Here is an 18,118-nt window from a genome sequence, read left to right on the forward strand (position 1 = left end):
CAAAGGCTAATTTTAGCACGTCCCTCTCTCTCCTTTGCCCGTCCATCGCTCTCTCGCTAGGGCCCTAAATTAACCCCGACTTTACCAGCTCGATTCGATTCAATGTTTAGATTGACCCAAGCTTTCCTCTCATCTCGAAAAAGAGCCGTTTGGATCTGACTGTCCGTCACCTAAGTAGATGAGACCGTGAGCTACGGGACGGATTGCATCGGTTTTACCCGCCCCCCATCTTCTCCCGGGCCATTCAGCCTCCATCACCTGCTCTTGTCTCGAGAACAGACAGAAAGACGCATCTGGGACACTCTCTGCCCCCCTCGTTGAGCTGGCTCGGTGGTGATGCTGCGCTCACGATACTCATACACTTCGTCGCGTCGTCGTTAGGCTTTGACGCTGTCAACTCGTATCGCGCGTGCTGTCAATGCGCGGCCCAACTCTCGCCTCGTCGGTGATGATGTCCAATATCCCGGATTACTCAACACCGACTCATGCGCGATGATATCCCCGCAACCGACGATGCAGCAGCACCAACCGCAGTCGCTCCCGCCGCCGCTGCCACCGCCGCCGTCCGCGGTGCCCAACGGCATGCATGGGCAATCCCCGTCGCCTTCAATGAGGCATCAGCACATGGCCGCCCCACGGTCGTCGACTTCGTCAATCTCGAGCAGCAGGCTCACCCTCCCGGACAGGAACGTGACGGCGGACACCATTGAGGATGCCTACACCCACTTCGTCATGTCCTGCAACCCGGCCGTCCCGCCCGACACGGACACGGCGGCGCTGCGGGAAGCTTTCCGGGTCCCGCCCAAGAGCGGCGGCAAGAGCTTCAGCACTTTCACCCTTTTCGAGCTCATCAAGCAGTTGGAGACCAAGGAGATCAAGACGTGGGCAGAGTTGGCTCTCAAGTTGGGCGTCGAACCCCCTGATCAGGACAAGGGTCAGAGTTCTCAAAAGATTCAGCAGTATGCCGTCCGGCTCAAGGTATGTTCCTGTGCATGGTTCAATGAATCGCGCAATAGGCTGACTCTCACAGCGCTGGATGCATTCTATGCATGTGGATGCCTTCTTTGAGTATCTGATGGATCACCCTCACCCTTACTGGACAGAGATCCCAAATGACCCAACGCCAGTGTGTGAAGCGGGAAGGGATGGTGTGCTAGCAGAAGACGACATGGCTCTCCGAGCACTTTTACCACAGATTCGGCCCAGGCGGGGGAGGAAAAGGCCAGAAGACGACGAATTCGCAAAGTCCCCTTCACAACGAGCGAGATTGGACTCGCCGCCGACGGGGACGGCCTACACCGCCGCCCGGCCAGAGACTCTGGGTCCGTGGTCCGCTCATCCCGATGGACGCGCTACGTTCGGCTGCTCTGATCATTTGAAGTTGAGCGCCAACACGGGATCAGTGACGGGCTGGCCTCCGGCCCCTGACACAGCGCAGACGCCGCTCACGGCGTATCCACAGGGCCCGATGTCTGCGCTCACGCCGTCAACGCGCAACAGCGGGTTCTGGGGTGATGCGGAACCAAGGTCGGCTATTACTCCCTCACGACCAAAGGCATCTCACCGGCGACACGGTGCCAAAGTCGTTTCCTCTGCGTGGAGGAGTGGCGGACCAGGAGGCAGCGGCAAGACTCGGGGGAGACCGCCTATGAACAAAACGAATGTCGATGGCCCATTTGTGGCTTTCCCCGCCGAAGGACCGGCGTACAAGCGGCCAAGTCCCGATACCAAGATTGAGCCGGGCCCGATTACACCCCCGGCGCCAATACCCCAGACCGCATCGGTACCACCAGTCGCAGTCACGGAATTACCTACACCGCCGCATATACCGCGGCCGGCCAAGCCGAGTATCTCACTACAGGTTCCGGAACGTCAAGGAGGATCCGTTCGTCTCGCGACGCCGCCGCCTCCACCGATCGTGATCGTCAACGGAGAACCCCCGGGCGAAGTACCCGACATAATAAACTCGACAGCCACAGCACCACCATTGGAATTCCCGCCCGGTCACAACGTGCCCCTCCCCCCCGGTGCCATACCACCAGTAGACCTGAAAGCGCAGACCGTCCTGCCGGTCGACCCGCCGCCAGCCGCGAAAGGCAGTGGCATACCACCGCAACCCAACGACATCCCCATCGGCATGTTCGAGAACATGAAGGACCGGACCAACATCGACGCCGTCCTGGGTTATTTCGCGCACGAGACGGCTAACGGCGACTGGGTGGACGCGGACAACAACCCTATCGAGAACTGCAGCATCGCCGAGGCCTACGCGCTCGTGCACACCACTGTAGAAAGGATGTGGCAGACGGCGCCGAACCAGGACGCCTTTTTGATTAATCTCGCGGCGCTGGCGGGCGGCAGGGCGCTCATGACGACGAGCAAGCTGCGGGTGAAGCGGGAGGAGGAGTATGAGGATCGCGCGACGTACAGCTGCAGCTGGGAGTTCCGGTTGGGGACGATACGGGGCAACTACAACATGGTGCAGACGGTTATGTACAACCGGTGGCGGCGGCCCGAGGAGAAGCTGGAGAAGCCGAATATGAAGGGCACGGGCGGCGCCGAGTCGGAGTGGGAGAGGAAGTACCGGGATTTGTTGGCGCTGTCGGAGAAGAGGGATAAGGAGATTCAGGCGATGCGGGCTGGGCTTACGGCGAAGCTGAATGAGACGTTTCAGGATGCCAAGGATCTTGAGAATAAGTGAGGGAAGTACGGGGTTTGTAATCATATGTATCCGAGAGAATTGCCGACATGGGGAATATGATCAGGGGAAGGGGAAGCATACGGCGCACGGAGAACGTCATGTGGATGGCGTGGAATATCCAGGATTTAGGGGCGTCTTTCAGAAGAAAGACGGGCAAAGGGGGGACGGTGTTGATATCATGCGGATGGCGTAATAATCGAAAGCGAAAGCATAGTGCTGGCGCAGGGTCATGGGAGAGCGTATATCAGGGATTGGGCTGGGTGTTTAGGCGGAGGGGGCAGAAATACCAAGTGAAAAGCAATGCTACAGTCACCTTGATGAATATCCGTCAAACACTCATCACACGCTCAGGTCCACTACAAAATCCAGTGAATATCCAAGCTAAGACTTGAAGATAAGCTTCTATTCGAGTTCATTCCAATGTGGACTGAGAAGGAAGAGTGGAGGAGGGAAGGGGGCTTACTAAGGTCCTCCAGATCAGAGGTCCAGAGCTATCAGCCAATGATATGCAAATCACTCAACTACAACAAACCTCACTCACTGACTGTCGATTCGACGATTGCTTCCTCCTACTTACTCAATCAGTCAATTCTCATAGACTCTTCAGAATGCTCATCAAGGAGTCTTACGTAGACGTGCCGACCAAGGCCGACGGCAAGGATGGTTCCATGAGTGCGTGCCAACCGACCTCGTAATAATGGTACTCGAAAGCTAACAATGGTAACAGGAATCTTCCTCTTCCACCCTTCCATTCCAGGCTATCCCCAGGCGTAAGTGATCTTGATTCAAAAATCAGATTGAGAATCCCCAACTCACATATGCTGCAGCAAGTTCCCCGGTGTCTGCCTCTTCTCTGAAATCTACCAAGGTCAGTCAGATCATGCCTCTTCTCCATGGCGGCGGCGGGGTCTACCCAAAAAAGCTGCCCTTTCCCCCGCACTGGGGGGTGCTCGACCCCTCCACCCCACCCTCACCGATCCTACACCGAGTTCACCGAGTTGTTGACGAAGTACTTTGACTTCGCTTCACTTTATGTCTTCGACTGTTATTGGCTTGCCATACAACATAATCCCATTTCAGACTTGAATCGCATGCGAATTATACATAAACTCCGTCTTCTCGTGAAAATAAACTAACAAGTCGACAGTGACCGGCCCCGTCGCCCGCTTCGCTCGCCAGATCGCAGGACAGGGCTACATCGTCGCCGCGCCCTCGTCCTACCACGACTTCACCGGCCCAGAGGCCCTGGCCTACGATGTTCCCGGCACCGACAAGGGTAACGCCTGGAAGGTTGAGAAGGTACGCCCTCATCTTCGCTAGCCTTCTTATCTCTACATAGGTAGACCTCACAAAGGAATATTTTGGCTGACCATCTCCAACGCTGATATCAAGACCCTCGAGTCCTACGACGAAGACTCCCGCCGCACCGTAGACCACCTCCTCACCCTCCCAACCTGCACCGGCAAAATCGGCAGCACGGGAATGTGCCTAGGCGGCCACCTCGCCGTCAGAGCCTCCGTACGTCTCTCGCCTCCTTTCCCCTTCCATGCCCCTCTCTCACCCCCGCTCCTCCTCAACCTCTCCCTCCACCTCCAAACTCCCACCTCTCACCAGAAACCCACTCACAATCCTCACCAAACTAACCTCACCACCAGCTCGATCCCCGAATCACCTCCTGCGTGGCCTACTTCGCAACAGACATCCACACCCGCACCCTAGGCCCCCACACCTCCGCAAACTCCTCCCCAACAGCCCCCGAAAACAGCACCCACACCCTAGACCTCTTCGCCACAAACCTCACCCACGCAGAGGTGGCCATGATCTTCGGCGTGAAAGACACCCACGTCCCCGCGGAAGGCCGCGATCTCATCCGCGCTAAGCTCCGCAAGGCAGGCGTCACGACGAGCTTCTACGAGTTCGCGTGGGCCCAGCACGCCTTTATCCGCGACGAGTTGAGCAAGGGACGGTATGACCCCGCTATTACAAAGGTCTGCTTTGAGATTCTGCTAGAGTTGTTTGGGAGGACGCTAAAGCTGGATTTGGGCCCCTTGGAGGGCGTTGGCGAGGTTGAGCACGTTTGCTAGGTACTAAAGTAAACAAGTGTTGACGACCTAGGAAAAAGTTCTTCATAAAAGGAGAGGCAAGCCAAGCATTGTTAAGAGGAATAGTATTTATCTGCGGACGACATGTCATCATACTCTATTCGTAATCTATCTGTTCCCCATGTGAAGTTTGTGTAAGGAAATTCATTAGGCATGGGGAAGCCAGTCTCAATGCCCACGTAAAAGAAAACGCCCGGGTTTTTGTGTCAGACAATTGACCGGCTGGTATTAATCTTTCTCCATTTTTTTTTTTTTTGCTGCTTCTCCTTCTTTTACTTTGTTATTCTTTTCGTGCCATTCTTAGCATCTCCCTTTACTGCTTCTTTGAAGTGCTCGGCTGAACCTCCTGCTGGGTGCTGGATACACTGCGTCCACGAGGACGCTGACCCGATGGGGCGCTCTGGAGTGGGTGGGGGGTAAGGTTGGTGTTGTGGGGCGGCGAGATGGTGGGAGACAGAGACTGTCCGTAGGCGCCGGAGTAACCGGTTGATTGGGCGCCGTAGTAGGGAGAGTTGTAGGATCCTTGAACACCCGTCTCTGCCTCCTCGTCGTAAATTCGGTTGCGAGACATCGTCTGAGTCAGACCGAGGCCGGTTCCATCACCGACGGGGGACATAGGGATGCCTTCGCCGGGCTTGCGACGGCCACCACCGCCCTTGGTGCTGGCGCGCTTCATCAGCTGACTGCGGACGCGGTCGATATCGTTGGAGCGGCGGCGATCTTCCTTGGAAGACAAAGTGTCATCATCGCCTACCCGGTAGCCCCATTCCTCTTCGACCATAGGGTCACGCAGGTTGAGTTCAGCTGCGGCAGCCTTCTCAGTCTTAGAGTCGGGGTTGCCGTCAGTTCCTTCGGCGGCGGGAGAGGGCACCAAACGCGCGGCCTCCTTATCCTTGGCAGCCTTGTCACGGGCTGACGCAGCGAAGGAGTCGGTGACGGCGACGGAGTAAGATGGGTTGCCAGGAGCACCAAGGGCCTCGCTACCACCACCAGGGGCATAAATGGGGATCTTCTTCAGAGCCATGGCCAGGGCGCACATGAACTTGGAGCGGCGAGTAGCGCGAACGCCATCGTTGTGCCAGTTGGACTTGTGCTTGATCGCGATCTTAAGCTGAAGCTTGTCCAAATCACCGACGCCGGCAACACCAATAGCGATATCGGGCATGAAGTCGCGGGAGTTGTCGGAGTTGCGAACAAAGTTCTCCATCTCGACACGGAGGAGCTCGAGGTCCTCGAAGCTGGTGTCGTATGAGACGTTCAAGTCGATGACCTCCTTCATGGCCTTGCTACGGGAGACGTTCTCGATCCAAAGGTTGTTGAGAGCGATGTTGGGAACCTGGACGACCTGCATCTTGTCGATACGGGTGAAGACGGTGTACAGAAGCGAAATCTTGTCCACGATGAGTTGCTGCTTCTCGGAACCAACAATATCGACTCTGTCACCAACGTCGTAGGGGTGCTTGACGAAGAGGAAGATGCAGGAACCAAGGAATTCCTGGGTAGTAACGGCGAAGACGAATGACAGAGAAAGAAGCGCAGTACCAGCAGTGGCGACGGTCTAAAGTGGTCAGCAACGTTCACAGAAGAGTAAAAGAGGAAGGAGCTTACGGTCAAGAAGCTGGACTGGAACCACGCGAGGAAGATGAAGACGACGATCAAGACGACAACGAACATGAGAACCTTATCAAACACGCGGAGTGCCTGACCAATGTCCTTCATTCCCTCGGTAATAGCCTTACGTTCCTTGCCAATCTCGACAACCTTGCGAGTCATCTCTTCCAAGCTGATATCGCCGTTCATGTCGTTATCGATCATACCGAAAGCCTCGTCGGCCTCATCAGAGTAAGCGGGTCCAAGCACTTCCAGGAAGTCTTCGGGGTACAGCGAGTCCTTTCCTTCGACCACAAAAGACATCCAGATACGGCGGGCGAGAGCCTCAGAAGGCTTGTGCTTCTCGAGGGCTTCAATAACAATGGAGTGCGCCGAGTTGGGGTTGAAGACCTGCTTTCCAGTGATTTCCGAGGCAATGTTACCGAAGACACCGGTGATCTTGTCTCCTACACGGCCAATATCGCCGACAAGGCGAAGGGGCGTAGCGCTACCATTACCGCCCTTGCCACCCTTCGCAGCCTTGGCTAAGATCAAATCGAGACTATCGTTGATCACATAGTCCTCGTCCTCGAACTCGGGACAGTACATAGGGAAAAGGGTGCGGGAAGCGTCGTAGAGGAGACCAAGCAAGCGAACCTCGCGCTTGGACTCCTTGATGCGGAGAGCAAATGATCTCTGGTGGTAAGAGATACCGATGAGCTGAACAATGGCCTTCTCGCCAAGGTATACGGCTGAAGACACAAATGTGGCACCAAGAAGACGAATCATGGTGGTAACCCAGGAAGATTGGTTGTCGGACTTGAAGAGGGCCTGGAATGATTGCCATGATGCCAGAGCCCAGAAGAAGAGTGAAAGGGCAATCTGCAAGTTCTGCAGAACAGTGGCGTATTTGCGCGTACCGGAACTGACAACTCCGCAGAAGAACATGAAGGCGTGAGGCAAGAGCCAGGCGACAACCTTGCCAGCCCAGAGAGTCAACCAGGCGATCTCAATCCACAAGAAGAGGAAAAACAGCGATTTCTCGTTGTTGTTGCCAATCGTGACATCGTCTTTGTGACCCGTAATGGGGAGAACGATGAGTGGTATCGCGAGTAGAAGGCCGATAGGAATGATGTAAACCAGGTAGCGAGTAACGACAGACGCGCTGGTGATCTTGGTGTAGAAGCGACCCATGGCGTTCATCTTGACCTCGTCCGAGCCAGCAGTTCCGTGGCGGCCAAGCTCTGCCTTCTTCTTGCGGCGTCCGCCCTTGGCATTGGGGCGGTGGAAAAGGCCATGCTTCTCGTTTGTGCCAGAGGAGCCAGAGTCCTCGTTGGAAGCGTTCATCGTGGGCTTCCTTGCGCCAGTAGAGGCGGCGCTCCTGACCTGGGTCAGGGGGATATCGCCGTCAGGCATGTCGTTCGACTGTGTGTTGTTTATAGGCAGGAATCCCGAATGCCGCGGCGAGAGAGGTCCTGGCATGCCGAAATAGCGAAGGAGCTCTTAAGGTGTGTCGTATCTAGTCGAGGGAGGAGGAGGAATGTTGGTATAAAACGGTAATTGGTGATTGTTGTACAGACCACTTGCTGTATAGTTGCAGTCTATTAATGCGCAGACGGAGCGGATGTCGAATCCAGCTCTTGTAGGAAACCAATCGAGGCGTCGTGTGAGGCTCGAGAGGAAAGTGAGAAAAAGGTTGAGAACCAAGAGTAACGACTGGGTCTGGTTCTACAAGAGGTGAGCGCGCGTGTATGTTCTGTGTTATCCTCGTGTGTGGCGACAACCCAATTCCCAAAAGCGAAGGTAATTACAAGGAAAAGGGTATCTTTAGAGGAGGATGGTAGGACGGGATAGGATAGGTAGGGAAGAGAGGGCGGGGAGGAGGAGAAAAGAGAGAGCGAGCGAGTGAGAGTGAATGGAGAGGTCGAAACGAGCGGGAGTCTAGATGAAAAAGAAGGCGAGGAGGGGAAGAAGCTCAGGGTTTAAGCGAAAGACGAGCCAAAAATGGCAGAGAGAATGACGGCAAGGTTCTGTTCTAGTTAGGGAAACAGGATGGAGACGTGGGATGGTAAGGTGCGGTTAGCAGGTTGACGATCATCAAAGTGCAAGGCGACACGGCAAGCACGAGCAAGGCACTTAGAGGCAGGGCAAGCGGAAAGCCGCAAAGACAGGACGAAAGGGGGCCGCCGCCGCTAGACGCGTTAGTGGGAGGGACGGCTGTCTTGGAGCGTGCATCTTGGCGGGACCCCTGAGCGGGTTTTTTTTTTTCTTCCTTCTGTGCTGAGCCGGGGCACCCCCCTTCTGGTGCATCTAGTTTTTTTCTTTCTTTTGCTTTTTTCCCTTCTGGTTCTGGGCCAATCTCTGGCAAGGTAGGTACCTTGAGTTCGTGCTCTGAATTTCTGCACAGTGGACGAGAGCCTGGACAGCCAGAGGCCCAGAGCAGACAGCCAGATCAAGCAGAAAACGGGCCAGAAATCTCAAAGTGGCCGGCTTTCTGCTGCAGGACGGGCTGGCAGCTTTGATGCAGGGGACAAGCCACTGACAGGCGAGTTTCAGAAGTTCTCGGGTCGATTGCTGGGATTGGCCGGTACCCAGGACTGGTGGTTCCCGATTCTTGGTTGGTGGATGGTCTGTGATATCCACTTACGGATACTTCAGTACCTAGGTATCCCCGTATCTACCTGGTGGACTAGAGCAGGGTAGGCAGAGATACGTACCTCAGCTGGGTGGAGGTGCCTCTTCTCAGGTGGGCCTTGATGATGCCGTGCTCGCCGGTGGACTTCTTGGTTTTTTTCTACGCATCTATTTTACTTCTGCTATGGAATGCCGCGCGATTGGGGTGTCACTGGGACGCGGTACTTGGCAAGTTACAGGGACATTACGACATATGAATATTGTTGTTATGGACGTTGGTCATAAACCGTGAATGTATGTATGTGCCTTGCAGCCTGCAGGAAGACACTGCCCGCCAAGGTCGAGGGACGCGTTCGGTATTGCTCCTTTCCGTCTGGGATGCATATCATGACATATCCGAAGTTTTGACACTCGCACAGAGCTTGCTTACATACGGAGCACATAGTACACACGTTTGTAGTCGTACCTATGTGATTGTGAGGATGTGTGTGCTATCAAAAGGTTGCACTGAGAGTTCTCTAGTGCACTTCAAGGTTCCTCAAGTTGATTGTCCGAGTGCCGCACATCAGACGTGCCGCAGAACCGCTTACGAGTGAGTGAAGCTTGATGTTCCTTCGTCGCCACTCGATTGGTTGTTGAATTTGGTGTCTCGGTGTAGTTGCATGTGTTGCTGCATGAGAGTGAGATTGCACATTTTGGTGAGATTACAATGGTGTAAGTTGTAACCCCATGTTGCCATGCGAGCACCCTTCATTCGGTTTCTTGTTCCTTAATATCGTCACATATCCCTCTAGGGCAGCGTCAGTACCGGCAGTCTGAAGGCCCCAGTGACTGTTTTGGAGTCATTTGGGGTGGGTTGAGCCAGTGTTGCGTGGGAAAGGGTCGACCTTGGTGGGAACTGGTAAGAGGAAGGGTCCCTCCCAATTCATTCTGGGGTCCTCGGGTTCCATTCACCAAGCGGCTCTCCCAAGCAGTTCCCAGCGCTGTTCTCTGGGGTCAAGGTGGTCTGCGCCTTCCACCTCATCTGCTGGGCCCTTCCATTGTTGGCCATCTTGCGGCCTTGCCCTGGTTGTTGGAGACTTGGAGTCGCAGTGTTCCCACGGAGTAATCAGGGAAGCTGCCCGGTCAGGTCCACCCGGCTGACGAGTCGCCTGTTGTTTAGCTGCTCGATTTGCGAGAGATGGCCGACTATCGCTCCATCATGTTCCCACATCGGTGGAGTGTTAGAAGCTTAACCTTTTACATCTCCTTGCGTGGATCAATGCTGACCCTTTGCGCTTTTGGGAATACCTCCCAGGTGTGCCAGGTCGCTCTTGCGGCTCGCCTTCCACGTTCTGTCAGCACTCTGTAAATTCCGCAGATCTGGCCCGTCAGCCGCCTGCCGCCGGCGCCAACGTGTGGTCTTGCGCCAGTGGCCACTTAACACTATCACTGCCACTGCCACTGCCGTATCGCGATCCAGGAATAACACTCAGAAAATTCACCCCAATTAACTTATTGGTCTCCACCCACCACCATCTTTGGTGGAATACGAGCGTGGAGTTGTTTTTTTTTCTCCTTCGGCATCGAGAGAGGCATCACCCTTCCATCACCTATCTATCCATCCAAGTCATCCCCCACCGTCCGCGCCGGCACATGTTTGCGTTTGACAGTTGCTGGAAGCATCATCCATCCGCCGCTTGACGAGTACCAAATCCACCGATCCATCAATCGATCCATCTTTAGCTCTTTGCCCATCATCCAACCTCTTGGAACCGAGTTACCTCGATGGACTGTGGGTGTCAACTCCCTCACGTCCCTTCCACCCCATCTGGAGAGTCACCCTTCTTGGCATGGCCCCCCTTCCCATGTTGCAACCCTCCAAGATTCCCCTAGGGACCAAAAGACAACAACAATCCTCCGTCGGACCAGCCCGTCACACCAGGCAATCAATGCCGTTCATAGTTACAGAATCACACCAAAACACCAGACTACTCCCGTCCTTTTTTCAGCCTTCCCACAAGCCGACGTCGTCTCTGTTTCGTTTCCACCCGCATACAATTCTCGCTAGCACCAAAAGCCACCCACTCGTCCATTCGTCGTCCGCCGCATCTTGTCTCCAGTCTCCTCCTTTTCGAGCGCCAGTCTCCAGTCTCCCAGCTCTCCTCCCCCCCATCCCCGCCCCCTGCGTCCTAGCGGAGCCCTACAAGGACAAGAGAGAGACAAGCTGTGACAGAAACTGGCTTGCACCGCGCGTTCAAGTCTCTTCGAGTCTGGACCGTCTAGACCTGCCCATGGGTCCCTGCTTCGACAGGCCGCTCAATCCTGCACCCATTGATCACGAAGTCAATTCAATTTCCGCTCTGTTTCTAATACTCACCATAGGTCGCAGGCGAGCTTCAAGGTTTTTTCTCGCAATATCAACCGCCACATGGTCGGCCACTCATCTACCGTGTACGGGTTGCGCCCACTCGGTGGCCTGTCAGTCGCCCTCCCTGTCACCAGCTCTTCTTCACTAGCCCTTTTCAAAACCCAACCAACCAGCCGCCCCGTCCGCGGCTCGCGGCAGCCTAACAGCCGGCGTTCTCAACGGCGCCAGCCTAGTCCGACGGTGGCTTCATTGCGATTCGCGCCAGTGGCGACCAATGACACAACCGACTCCCTCACGGTTCCTCTTGTTATCCCAAGAACGGTTTTCAGCCCGAGCTGATCGTCAGAGACACATCACACACCTCAGACCCTCGAAAAACGCGGGTACCTGAAAAAGCAAACGCTAGAGATTCCGAGGCTGCAGCGGTGTAACACGATCTCTCCTCACCTTCTCGAGCAAGAGGCACGGTCCACGGACGAGGAACTCTATTCCACACGAGACGAAATGGCCTGTTTGCGCATTCTTTCTTTTTACTCTTCAAGTATGTGTTTCATGTGACTTCCAACACTGTAATATGTTGCCTCTTACAGTACGCCTATCCCCTTTCTGAATTCCTGCAGCGCAAGCGGCGCCACGTCTCACATTCTCTACGATTTGAATCTGCATGTCGGAGGTTGGATCGGATCTACAGCCCGTGTTGCGAAAATCTTTCATAATCGATCGCCTCAGTCTGCATTATTGGGTTTGACGCTAGACTCAACACGAGAGCGGCGGGAGAAGAATCTCGATTTGGATCACTGCTCGCGGCGGGCAGTTCGGGAAAGTCTTCACGAGCCCTTGGCTGGCTTAGCACGCCTAGCTGCCGTTGCTCTCGTGCCAAGGGCTGAGAGCGCGCTCTTCTATGTCTCCCAAAGAACGACTTGCCTTCCCACGCGTTCTTCCGCACTTGGTGTCGTCGTCCCAGGAAAAGAACTCGGGGTTGTCGGGGTGCATACGTCAATCGAACGCGGCCCCCGCTACCAGGGAGATCGGAGGACCCATTTAGAAAAGCCGCCGTCTCTCGCGCCGTCTGAGAAGATCACTGAGACCTGCAAATGTTCTTACCGCTTTGCCGCCCCTGAGCCAGATTCGTCGAGAGACATTTTCCCCGGTGCCCTTCAACCACGCCCCTCCAGCCTTTCTGTGTGTCAAGCGGGCCGGTCTGGTGGCAGGAGACGTGGCAGGATGGTTGAAAAGTCTTTTGTGGTGGTAAAGAATGTTGTCTGTCATGAATCGTGAAAATTGGAGGGGCACTTGCACATTCGGCAGTCATTCTCTACAGGCTATGCTACGTAGCTACGAAGGGAGGGGGCGCACGCAAAGTGGCATCATCAGGATATGTTCCGGTGCTTTCGTGATGTGTTTCGCTTACGGATTGTGGGCGGGCTTACCCATTCAGAGCCGCCCCCCCCCCCTTCTTGCCTCTCCCTCATCTACAAAACAATTCTCCGAGTAAGCAAAGTCAACTCGACGACGCTAATTACGTAGACGCGCGTGTGTCTTACACGCCGTAAACTCCCATGCTCTTCCCGTCTAGCTCAGCCTCATTTGGTATCAAAGCCCCCCCAGTTCTCAACGTTCCACGGGTCCAACGGCGCTCCCAGGCCAGTCAGTGCAAACATTACCACTCCCCGCCGCGTTTAGGTCTTTCATCTACAAGTTCTATCTCGTACCTCGGCTCGGCAGCCCCCATCCGTTTACGAGGCGGTGACGTCTACGCCGGTAGCCGAACCACTCCTCTTCTGATCCCGCTGTTCGACCTGCGTCTTCTCGTACGTCTCGCTCCCGTGGTGATCCTCGTGCGTGAGGTCAAACTTGTACAGCGGCTCCAGCGTGGCGTCCCTCTGGAAGAGGACCCAGCGCTTGAACCAGTAGGGCAGGGCCTTTGTGAGCTGGTAGCGCATGAAGACGCGGGTGGGGACCGCGAAGACGTAGTCTAGCTCCTCGAGGGTGCGCTGTTTGGTTTCCGGGAGCCAGAAGAAGATCATGACGAGGGCGACGACGTTGAGGCCCGCGTAGAAGCTGAAGGAGCCCACGACGCCGAGGTCGGCGAGCATGATGGGGAAGCTGATGGAGAGGACGGCGGCCCAGAAGAGGCAGGTCGCTACGGCCCAGGACATTCCTACCTCGCGGTGGGAGAGGGGGAAGACTTCGGCGGAGTAGGTGAAGGGGACGGGGCCTTCGCCTGGTGAGTAGAATGCTGTGACTTTGTTAGTGTTTTTTTCTTTCTTGATATGTCACATGTGGATGATATTAGAAGGGACATACCGGCAAAGAGGTAGACGAACAACGCCACGAGGCCCAGGTGAGCGCCTCCGGTGCCCGGGATGAGCGTGCAGAGACCCGCGGCGAGCAGCGTCCACGCCATCTGGGGGAAGGTGAAGAGGAGGAGGGAGCGGCGGCCAAAGGTGTCGATGGTCCAGATGGCGGGCCAGGCGAAGAGGAAGTTGACCATGCCGAAGCCGAAGGAGGCGAGGAGGGCGTTGTACTCTGATGTGCCGGCCTCCTTGAAGATTGTGCTCGAGTAGAAGGCGATGATGTTGATTCCTGTCCACTGGTGAGTAATGATCTAGAGGTGTTCAAGTTCGGGGTCACGACTTACCACACATTTGCTGGGCAATCATGACGGTGAAGGAAGCCAGCGTGGCACTGCATCAGATTACAAAAGTCAGTCTCGATACTCATTAAATCTCACACAAACTCTTTCTTCGTTTCATTATATTTGTGGCATCATCACTCACCGTCTAATACGTGGAATGGTGAACAACTCGACAAAGCGCTTCGCGTAGTTGGACCGCCCGACAATCTCGGCCTCGACCTGGAGCTGGGTGTGGATGTAATAGATGTCGCGCGCGGCCTGGATCGGGTGGTTGCGCAGCCGCAGCAGCGACTTCATGGCATCGGGGAAGCGGTTCTTCTTGATGTACCAGCGCGGGGACTCTGGGCAGATGTAGATGAGCAGCACGAGCGGCAGGGCCGGGATGAAGGCGGACCCGAGCTGGAGGCGCCAGGCGATGGCGCCGGTCTTGGCGACGGCGAGGTTGGCTGCCGTTCCGGCTGCGATGCCGAAGGCTGTCCAGAGTTCTGTTGATGTTGCGGTCAGCATACAGCAGGAACTATACTTATGACTCTCGTCATGATATCTATATCAAAATGGGGGAGAGGGTGGTACTCACGCCATGTCATGACGAGAGCGCCGCGAATCGGCGCGGGCGAGTTCTCGGCGGCGAAGATGGGCACCGTGCTGGCTTTCGCTCCCATGCCGATACCGAGGAGGATACGGCAGCCGAGCAGCTGCGGCCAGGTCTGGGAGAAGGCGCTACCGATGACGGGCCAGAGGCAAAAGTTGGCGGCGAAGAAGATTGCGCCGCGGCGGCCGAAGAAGTTGTTGAGCGGGTCTGAGAGCCAGCAGCCGATGAGGGCGCTGCCGATGTATGGCGCCGCGTTGACGAGGCCGACCTTTTTAGAGTATTAGCATGTGATAATACCAGAACCATGGCTTGCGAGTGAGTGAGACGTACAAGGAGAGTATCATGGTGCGAAGTACCCCCAATCCCAAACACCGTGGGAAACGACAGGTTCGCGCCGTTGCTACCCGTCTGATCCCATCCCTGGACAGCGGCGCCGATGGAGCAGGTGATGATGGTGAGGTACAGGATCTTAGGGATGCGCCACTTATGCTCGATCTCGTCGCGGAGGACCTGGATCTCGGTGGCGTCGAGGGCCTCGGGGCCGTCAATCTCCTCGTAGCCCGTCGGGTCCTGGGCGACGAGGGCGCCCTTTTTCAAGACGGGTATGTATTCTTGCAGGCCCTTGTCGTGGGCAAAGGCTTCGACGTCGCGGAGGAGCTCGGCGCGGGTGATGCCGAGGAGGGGGTTCCTGATTCTGTTGGGTGGGTGGTTAGTTTACGTCCCATTGAGGAACTGGAGGCGGAGGACGGACTTTGCGTCGACGTTGTCGTTTAGGTCTACTGTTGCTTGCGATCCGCGACGGGCTTTCTCCATGTTGGAAAAGTCGCCCGAGCTGGGCGTGTTAGTTGAAGTTTGAAGATTCATTGTAAGTGAGTAAGGCTTACACCGCGGCTCCGTCTAGGTGTTTGTCGTCCGCCATTGTTGCGGCGCGTTGAGTACTATCGACGACTCAATGCTTGATGGCTTCTTGGTTGAAGTGTGAGTGTTTCGAGCTCTATACTCTTGGTCTATCACAAGATGACAATCAAGTCTCTACGATAGAATGCGCCTTGAAATCCGAGAGTGATCGTCCAACTCAAAGACAGGGCTCGGACGAGGAGAGGGGGAAACCGGGAAAGCATGGGATGGGCGCTGCCTGATATTTGTATCTCACCCACAGACAACTTCTCATCCCAACCTCTGCACAAGGTTCACGGAGACCAGATCGGCGCAACCACCTTCCCTCGCAAGTCAAGAACGGCAGCTCGAAGGCGTCTGTCAACGCGAACTAGGTAGACCGGCTTTGTTCCCCCCTCTCTCATGTCAATGGGACTAGACCACAGCGTACGAGCATCCAGAGGTGATCCACAATGGGGCGACCCATGGGGAAAGTCCAAACCTTTGAAAGTGGATTCGCTGGGGTTTGGGGGGCAGGGAGATGGTAGCTATTCTTCAGATGGGCCATGGAGCAAATAATTTCCCCTCACGCGCGTGGTGTATGTGAATGGCACGACTGGGTACCATGACAGTGGCGGCTCTCTCTTGGCCTGACCAAGGCAGCGGAGAGCATACTAGACTACATGGTTCGCGAGTTCGGCCTTGCATGGCCCATCGTCTAAATTCCCGTGTCTAATTGGGCTACCGGTCGAAAGAGATGTAACGATGCTCCGCAAGGGCGCATCTGGGTTGTGCGACATTTGAGATCTCCACCAGCAGTGGCTGTCATTCGAAGTGAGTTCTGCGGACCAAAGCCCGGCGCCTTGGTAGCACTCCTCTGTTTTGGGGGAATTGGGCAGAGATCGGCACAATATGATACCGGCTGCTAGACGCCGCAGACAGCAAAGTCGAAAGCGAAAGCTAAGCTCTTCGGGTCAGCCTTGGCCGTTAACGGTCCCGTCTTTGACTGAACGGATTCATGGTTCTGAGGGTCCGTTGCTCTCTAGTCATATCCTTCAGTCAAAAACCCATGGCTTTCCCCAGACTGATCTTACTTCTCACTTCCTCCCCAGGAAAAGCACGTCCCGGCGGTTGAGTCCTGGCACACGCAACACACGTTGTGTAGGAACGTCCGTGTAGCAAGAGATAAGGACAGGAACCCTGGCCATTCGAGACAAGACGTAATTAAAACGTGGGACCCTGTGGGACGGATACAGTCAGAAGTACATTTGAGTGCAAGACTCAAGCACATCCGAGAAGGTTGACCGTCTTAATTGCCCTTGTCGTAAACATGCGAGGTAAACGAGCGAGCGGGCTACTGTGCGGCGCAAGACGGGAATGGCGTTGTCAGATGAGATGCTATCCAATTGCCGATCCCACTATGTTTGGAGAGTAGCGCCGTTTCTGGGGTAGGCTATCGACCGGGGGGGGAACGCTTCGAGGCGGGATCGTTTGTGGATTCTGTCGTTGGAGGCTTGGAGATGCCGCCACTTATCTCGGGGAATTTGGGAAAAGCCAAGACAGGACAAGAGATCTCGTCGAGAACGCCAAGAACGGTGAGATTGACGCCCTAGTCGAGATCAAAGTCCGTGTGGCTTCTGCAACCGTGAGGTGAGGTCGCCATTGCATCTTTCTGCTTACGCTCCGAGAATCTAGAGGTGACAGAAAATAAACCGGGTACGCTTTCTTGACTCCGGGTTTGCGGGGTTTGGGGCACGGAAAATGCGTTCTCCATACCCAAAGATGGTTGGGAGAGAAGAGGACAAAAAAGAGAGCGCGCTCGACCAGGATAAATCGACTCCTCATTTCGACGCCAGCATGGAGACGTCATCGTCTGGAGGCGGTATGCTTGCCATTGGTCTTTTTGGCAGACCAGTTAACGACATCTCCACTTGGAAACCAACCGAATGGCTTTCTAGGTACTTAGACTGTAGACATGGTGCCATAGTACGAAGGCACAGAGGATTTGGTGGGGTCAAGTCGGCAACAGCTCGTGTAAATCCGTCCCTGGAGTTTCATAGTACCGACAAAAGACGGCGAAAAGGCTGCGTGATTTTTTTGGTGGATTTGTGGCGCATTTTTTGACAGGAGAAATCCCATCTTAGTTGAATCGTCTTGTTAAATCACGAATCGCGAATTGATGAGGTGTCGTCGGCTAGAGTCGTAGCCAAGAAATCGTGCTAGAGAGCCGCCCGCAATGCCCAGAATTGCCGAGAAAGTGCCCAGCCCTCTAAAATGCTTGTATCGTCGTCCGCAAAAGCTTGGGCTGTCGCATTGGGCTATAGGGCCGATGATCGCTTTCCTCTGCACCCTTGCTGGAGGATGCAGCTCTCCAGAGAAGCATTACCCTCGATTGATTGGGTTGGGTTCTTGGCTGACTGATGGCACCGCAAGCACATGATCTTGTGACCGGGGTTTGTTCCAAGGACGACTTTGCACCTTTATGTCCTTCGGCCAAGTTTCCGGTCGATAGGTGAGGTCTGAGTCGTGTTGTCCTGGCACTGTCAACCAGTAAAATGGTCATTTTCGAGGGACCCCTAACGAACCCCGCGGGGCAGGTGTAGGTATTTCTATGCGTTTCTCCAAAAGGCTGTGG

At 55.3% G+C, this 18,118-nt stretch overlaps 7 protein-coding genes across 7 annotated transcripts; 5 read left to right on the forward strand and 2 right to left on the reverse strand.

The window, feature by feature from the left end:
- Positions 1–513: 513 nt before the first annotated feature.
- CPAR01_15615 (ARS binding protein 2) lies at positions 514–2,701 on the forward strand (the record flags this gene model as incomplete). The annotated part of the gene is made up of 2 exons (XM_060499863.1): positions 514–978; positions 1,031–2,701. The coding sequence occupies 2 exons, from the start codon at positions 514–516 to the stop codon at positions 2,699–2,701; spliced, it is 2,136 nt and encodes a 711-aa protein (XP_060341439.1).
- Positions 2,702–3,309: 608 nt separating this feature from the next.
- CPAR01_15616 (dienelactone hydrolase) lies at positions 3,310–4,785 on the forward strand (the record flags this gene model as incomplete). The annotated part of the gene is made up of 6 exons (XM_060499864.1): positions 3,310–3,373; positions 3,429–3,471; positions 3,529–3,569; positions 3,849–4,000; positions 4,094–4,219; positions 4,357–4,785. 6 exons carry the CDS (start codon positions 3,310–3,312, stop codon positions 4,783–4,785), a joined length of 855 nt encoding a protein of 284 aa, XP_060341440.1.
- A 331-nt stretch (positions 4,786–5,116) lies between these two features.
- CPAR01_15617 (mechanosensitive ion channel) lies at positions 5,117–7,875 on the reverse strand (the record flags this gene model as incomplete). Its single annotated transcript, XM_060499865.1, has 2 exons — positions 5,117–6,361; positions 6,412–7,875. 2 exons carry the CDS (start codon positions 7,873–7,875, stop codon positions 5,117–5,119), a joined length of 2,709 nt encoding a protein of 902 aa, XP_060341441.1.
- A 2,984-nt stretch (positions 7,876–10,859) lies between these two features.
- CPAR01_15618 (uncharacterized protein) lies at positions 10,860–11,525 on the forward strand (the record flags this gene model as incomplete). The annotated part of the gene is made up of 1 exon (XM_060499866.1): positions 10,860–11,525. The coding sequence occupies one exon, from the start codon at positions 10,860–10,862 to the stop codon at positions 11,523–11,525; it is 666 nt and encodes a 221-aa protein (XP_060341442.1).
- Positions 11,526–13,113: 1,588 nt separating this feature from the next.
- Positions 13,114–15,526, reverse strand: CPAR01_15619 (uncharacterized protein; the record flags this gene model as incomplete). The annotated part of the gene is made up of 8 exons (XM_060499867.1): positions 13,114–13,616; positions 13,685–13,963; positions 14,019–14,065; positions 14,158–14,500; positions 14,593–14,875; positions 14,938–15,301; positions 15,359–15,439; positions 15,492–15,526. 8 exons carry the CDS (start codon positions 15,524–15,526, stop codon positions 13,114–13,116), a joined length of 1,935 nt encoding a protein of 644 aa, XP_060341443.1.
- A 1,718-nt stretch (positions 15,527–17,244) lies between these two features.
- On the forward strand, positions 17,245–17,607 carry CPAR01_15620 (uncharacterized protein; the record flags this gene model as incomplete). The annotated part of the gene is made up of 1 exon (XM_060499868.1): positions 17,245–17,607. One exon carries the CDS (start codon positions 17,245–17,247, stop codon positions 17,605–17,607), a length of 363 nt encoding a protein of 120 aa, XP_060341444.1.
- Positions 17,608–17,719: 112 nt separating this feature from the next.
- Positions 17,720–17,999, forward strand: CPAR01_15621 (uncharacterized protein; the record flags this gene model as incomplete). Its single annotated transcript, XM_060499869.1, has 2 exons — positions 17,720–17,875; positions 17,949–17,999. The coding sequence occupies 2 exons, from the start codon at positions 17,720–17,722 to the stop codon at positions 17,997–17,999; spliced, it is 207 nt and encodes a 68-aa protein (XP_060341445.1).
- Between the last annotated feature and the right edge of the window lie 119 nt (positions 18,000–18,118).

This window comes from Colletotrichum paranaense (genome assembly GCF_030867605.1).
Source record: "Colletotrichum paranaense strain IMI 384185 chromosome Unknown Scaffold_20.1, whole genome shotgun sequence".
In the NCBI taxonomy this organism is placed as follows: Eukaryota; Fungi; Ascomycota; class Sordariomycetes; order Glomerellales; family Glomerellaceae; genus Colletotrichum; species Colletotrichum paranaense.